The following is a 6,000-nucleotide window of genomic DNA, read 5'->3' as shown; positions in this document are numbered from 1 at the left end:
ATTTTACAAGAGATCAGGATGAGATAAGATGAAGTATGGATCAAGATTTAAGTGTCCTCAAATCAAATCCCCCAGCAAGAACAAAAGTTGCAAAGATTCAACGAAATTAACGAAAGAAAGAAATTTTTTTTGAAAATGGAGGTAAAAAAACCATGGTTTGTTTTACCAAGGAGCTGCAGTTTCACATGAACTCAACAGTTGTTCCAAGTAATCAGCTCCTAAATCCTCAAACACCAACAAGTTCTGTTGTTGCCTAGCCGCCGCCGCCGCCGCCGTGGCACCGTTTTGCTTGCTCTTCTTGTTCTTGGATCTTTTCCTCAAAGAATATCGCTGCTTGAGAGCCGCAACCGGCGAGCAGCCCTTGCCCTCGTCGCATCTACACTTGATTGCCTGAAGAGATTCCCTGACCGTTTCAATAGGGAAATTGAGAGTAGCCAATGTCCCCTTCATCGAAAACGCCGCTTGATCGTAAGCCAAAGCGGCTGCCTCGGCGCTGTGGAATGTTCCCAGCCAAACCCTAGCTCCATTCCTCGTTGAATCCCTAATCTCAGCTGCGAATTTCCCCCATGGCCTTTTCCTCACCCCTCTGTAACTCTTTACTTTCCTCGGCTCTTCTTGTCGATGGTCGCCATCTGAGCTCACCTCTTCCTCCTTTGCTCCGGACATGGAGGAGTTACTGTTGGACTCCGATGATTCTTTAGGCCTTTCTTCTTCGACCAACAAATCCCTCCAACCACCTGAAAATGACACCGTCGCCGGCGATCCAAACAATGAATCCGGTGATAATACTGCATCACTTGAGTATTCAAACAACCAAGACTCCATATCTGGGTGGTTTTTGTCTTATAAGACCAGGTTGTTTTGTTTGTTGACGACTCACAAACTAGGTTTTGTCTCACAACATTTGAAGTATCTAACCCTATATTTATACCATATTTTTCAATATACTTATTTTTGTTGAATTTGATAAACTGTTTTATTTAAAGAATTTATTTTCCTTCCAATTGAAATTTAATACTTGTTTTCGTAGACAGATTCATTAATTAGTAAAGGAATAAAAATAGTTAATGAAGTGATAAGCCTTAATTAGGAAATAATACATGAAATATGCATTGTTAATGTAACAAATTGATATTTTTTTATAATAACAAATAAAAAAGGAATCAAATGACGTACGGCGGCGGGGGAGTGACGTATTTGCCATGTTATCAGGTTTAACTCGGGCTTTTGTATTAATTTTTGACCATTTTAATGTAAAAGTAATTTTGAAATTTTATATTAAAATCTTATAAATATAAAATTACTGTCTTTTATCTAACTTAATATTCAGTTTACTCTTTTAAGACATGATAACTTTCCTTTTTTAATAACAAATGATTATCGATGTTTTCTTATTACTGAATTGTCATATATCTATAACATAATAATAAAATCGAAAATTCTCAATACACAACGCAGAGTATAATAAAAAAATCAATTTATAAATCAAATGAGTTTAATCAATATTAATTACTCACTTTGTTTTTTTATATTGTAATAGATTCATTCAAATTGAATCTTTTAAATAATATAAACACATAAATTTTATGAGACTAAATATCATTTAAAACTAAATTTAAAAAAGGCAAAAGAGTACCTAAGGTACTTATACTTTTCAAAAAAAAAAATTAATGTGGCCCTCCAATTTTTGCATCCAATGTAGCCCTCCAAGTCAGAAAAAAAAAAACTTAATATGATTATTTGACCAACGTTTTCTGTCGTTGACCAACGACTCCATTACTTTGTGCTGACATGACACGTTAACCAGGCCAACATCCTATTTTTTTCTCTCAATATGTCCTTAGACCATATGTTTAATGATGTTACAAATGATAAAATTATATCATTCGTCACTCAATTATCTTTTCTCATCTATTTTAGTCACAAAACTTTAAAAGTTTTCGATTTAGTCACTCAACTTTTGAATTACTTATGTTTTGATCATCATGATTTATTTTATTAATAGGGTAAACTACGCCAATAGTCACTGATGTTTGGGTAGGTTTTCGTTTTCACCACTAATATTTCAAAAGTTACAAATTGGTCACTAACGTTATCGTTTGTGACAAAATGGTCACTGTCCGTTAACAGCCGTTAAGAGGCGTGACGAAAAATACAGCTGGACCGTTATCTGCTGAGTTGGATCGTTGACCGCCATTTTGACTGCCTTTTCTTCTTCTTCAACCCATTCCCCATCTTCTTTTTCTTTACCTTTCCCCTCGTTCATCTTCTTCACGAATCCAACAAAGCGTCTCCAGTTTTCTGGATGAAACAATGATGGGTTCATCCTCAAGTACGTGAATGCACACATCTCTCTATCGAACGTAGAACCATCAACATCCAACGATGATGCTTGTAAGATCTGCTCGTGGGCGTATTCATCGTAACGGGGAATTGCATTCTCCCCAGCAAGTGGAACTTGCGCTGATGCAGTAGCAAAAGCTACTTGCTTCACCAGCTTCTCAGGTGCACATAGTGCATCTTGAGCATGCTCGTGATCACGCATCTCTATGCAAGTGAAGTTGAAAATGGCACCATGACGTGCTAGCATTTGAGCAATCGAGAGGTAACCGTCTCGGTACCTTGTGTTATAGTACCCTGCTGTGAGTTCAGGAGCATGGGATCGGGTTCCGTAATGCCAGTGGATTCTAGAAATTTTCATAAAGATCTTCACACCTTTGCCGTCAAAAACCGATGTCGCAGACGATAGAATTCTCTCACCGTGTTTTAACAACATCTGATAATACAAGGAAAGGAAGAACTCGCCATATGCACTATTCCAACCACCACATTCTTTCTTGAAAAATTTTACTACATGGAAGTCGGAAATAAAATCGGTTCGACAGCTCATCCCAGTTCCTTATACCCCGGTCTGCGGAGATGCTTCGAGTGGTACCCTAGGGCGCCACCTAGCAAGGAGGATCATGGAGATCGGTGTGAAAGACGTGTTCTCAGTTCCTGGTGACTTTAACTTAACTCTGTTGGATCATCTAATAGCAGAACTTGAGCTGAACTTAGTCGGATGCTGCAACGAGCTTAATGCCGGATATGCATCTGATGGCTATAAGCATGCTAAGGGCGTGGGAGCCTGCGTCGTCACTTTCACTATAATTTGCTTGGAATTCCTTACATTGCTAGAGAGCCAGTGCCATTTTTCTTGCTCCAGTGTAAAGTTCTTCTCTGACTTCTCTTTTTTACAACTTTATTGGTAAAAGATTAATTTTTCATAAAAATTAATTTTAGGAATGAATGATGGGTTGTATAATCTAACAGTACGTGACAGAGATAAGGACTGGTTGATTAATCGGCGGGTGGGTGTTGGGTACTGATTGGTTTTTGTTTTAACATTAAATAGGATTTCTTGCATTTATTCTTGCACAATCAAATTCTTGGAAGAATTCTGTATCATGTGGGGCTCGTCTTCAAGTATCTTCTCTCTTGAGATTTACAACAACAAATATCAGAGCATAGGGCTCGTACTGTGATGTCATGTATTGTGAAAATGAGCAACTAAGAGTTTTGTCACAGTCAAGCCATGGAACGTTTCGACATGGAAGAGTTCTTTCAGCTTTTCATCACATATTACTTTCCTTTTGTCGGACGGATCCTTCACCAAACAGCCAACAAAGTTTGAAAACATTTTAAACACGGTACATTCATATATCCAACTCGAAAAATAGCAGGCAGCTTCATAGAGCACTGGCAAAGAAACTGAGGAGAAATACCACTGTTGTGGAGAACTACCGACAGATCTTTATCCCCCCAGGCATGCCTTTGAAGCATGGGAATGATGAGCCTTGAGAGTGATAAGAGGATAGTGTTATGTGTGTGATAAGAGGAAAAGAAGAAAAGTGCAGAAAAGTGAAGAGAAAGAAAGAAGAATAAAAGTGAAGAAAAAGAAGACGGGGAATGGGTTGAAAAAGAAGAAGAGCCATTCAAAATGGCGGTCAACGATCCAACTCAGCAAATAATGGTTCAGCTGTATTTTTCGTCACGCCTCTTAATGGTTGTTAACAGCTAGTGACCATTTTGTCACAAACGATAACGTTAGTGACCGATTTGTAACTTTTGAAACATTAGTGGTGAAAACGAAAACTTACCCAAACATCAGTGACCATTGGCGTAGTTTACCCTTATTAATATTATATATGACAAGACATTTATTATTCTTATTTTATTAACATATGATTAAAATAATATTAATTAAATTAAAATTTTAAAATTACATTGAAACAAAAAAATATTTCCAAAATTATAATTAAATTAGAAAATATTCCCTCTACTTTATATATTTTCAAATCTCCACTCTCCTCCTTTACCCTCTCATTTCATTTTTCTTCCTTTTCAACCAAAGATTTATTTTTCTTTCATTACCCGGTCAAGTAGCTCATCCCCAGTTTTTCAATTTTTTTTACAAGTTCATCTGGGTTCACTGAATCTAGTAATACAAGAAAGAAAGAAATCTTTGGTCGAAAAGAAAGAATGCCACATCATACATAAATATTAATAAAATAAATCATGATGATTAAAATAGGAGCAATTCAAAAGTTGAGTGATTAAATTGAAAACTTTTAAGTTTAGTGACCAAAATAGAAGAGAAAATAGAGATTGAGAGAAAAATAAGATGTTGACTTGATTAACGTGTTACGTCAGCACCAAGTAACGAGTCGTTGGTCAACGACGGAAAACGTTGGTCAAAAGACCACATTAAAAAAAATTTCTCTAACTTGGAGGGCCACATTGAATACAAAAAAAAGTAGAGGGTCGCATTAATTTTTTTTAAAGTACGAGGAGCTTAAATACTCTTTTACCTTTAAAAAATTATATAATTTAAATTAAATTTCTGATAGTACAATACAATGAGACGCAAATAAAAACTTTAATACCACAGGTGACCGTACATATCTTCCGAACCTATTTATCATAAGAAAGTAATTATAGAAAGAAAAAAAGAAGAAGACAAACTTGTTTCGACACTTAAATAGGAAACTTATGTCACGTGACAGGAGCGTGATCAAGGCGAACAGTGGGTGCCCACTGCCCACCAGCATATGTTGACGGCTTGACGCAGTCCATGACAATTTGACCATTTCATTTGTATTCTAAATCCGGAATCAAGTAATATTATGACCGACAAGACACGCGCAATTCCAGGGTCCAGGAATCGGTTCATCGTACGTGGCCTAATCAAGGTTAACATTATAATTTATTTTTTGTAACCATCGAAGCTCGTTTCTTTATTATGCAAGCCCTCAAACACGACTTGACCGCCCCATCATTTCCTTAAGAAACAGAGAAACTTTTCGCAGATCCCATTATTTTTACAACCCACGTGCCGCCGCCGTAGCCTCCGGCGACCATCTGTCGGATCTATCTGTATTCATTTTCGACTTCACATTAAATTATTCAAAGGTAAAGCTATCTTTGCGACGATTATGTTGACTATTTTTATCAACAAATCATTTTCTGTTTTCCCGATTACCACTTTTTGGCTTAATGCTCTGGAAGTGGCAACTAAGCTTGTTAATTGGTCTAAACTGTGATTAAAGTCCTTTGTTATTTTAAACCACTTTGATAATTGAATATTACAGTCGTTTTCAGAGTGATAATTGATATCTCATGAAGTCGACGGTGACTAACCATTGTTTGGGTAAGTCGATGGTACATTCGTGTTAATAAAAAAGACATGTCGAAATGGGTTTATAAAACTATTAGATACAAAATACAAAATAATATATTCTTAAGTGTCGCTTTCCTGATCTAAATCCAATCATAATTCAGTGGTCAAGGTAACGCTGATATTTTATGGTGGCAACTTGGCTGGTGACGAATAGGGGATGACCGCCGGCCGGCTGGGAAAATATTTTATTTCAATTATTTTAGGGCAACGGTACGGTGCATGAACCAGTGCACGAGCGTAGATTCCTTGAAGAATGCTAAAACATATAGATTTGGAAGGAG

At 36.8% G+C, this 6,000-nt stretch overlaps 2 protein-coding genes across 2 annotated transcripts; both read right to left on the bottom strand.

Moving 5' to 3' along the window:
* Nucleotides 1–844, bottom strand: LOC120153233 (ethylene-response factor C3-like). The gene has a single exon (XM_039165226.1). It carries the CDS (start codon nucleotides 823–825, stop codon nucleotides 163–165), a length of 663 nt encoding a protein of 220 aa, XP_039021157.1. The 5' UTR covers nucleotides 826–844; the 3' UTR covers nucleotides 1–162.
* Nucleotides 845–1,405: 561 nt separating this feature from the next.
* Nucleotides 1,406–2,890, bottom strand: LOC120153355 (beta-amylase 1, chloroplastic-like). Its single transcript, XM_039165325.1, has 2 exons — nucleotides 2,251–2,890; nucleotides 1,406–1,413 (listed from the first exon to the last, which is right to left on the bottom strand). Exons 1-2 carry the CDS (start codon nucleotides 2,888–2,890, stop codon nucleotides 1,406–1,408), a joined length of 648 nt encoding a protein of 215 aa, XP_039021256.1.
* Nucleotides 2,891–6,000: the final 3,110 nt, after the last annotated feature.

The sequence above is a fragment of the Hibiscus syriacus genome, unplaced genomic scaffold, assembly GCF_006381635.1.
Source record: "Hibiscus syriacus cultivar Baekdansim isolate YM2019G1 unplaced genomic scaffold, ASM638163v2 tig00111099_pilon, whole genome shotgun sequence".
NCBI lineage: Eukaryota > Viridiplantae > Streptophyta > Magnoliopsida > Malvales > Malvaceae > Hibiscus > Hibiscus syriacus.
Note: the sequence above shows the minus strand (reverse complement) of the source record. Positions and strands in the feature narration are given on the sequence as shown.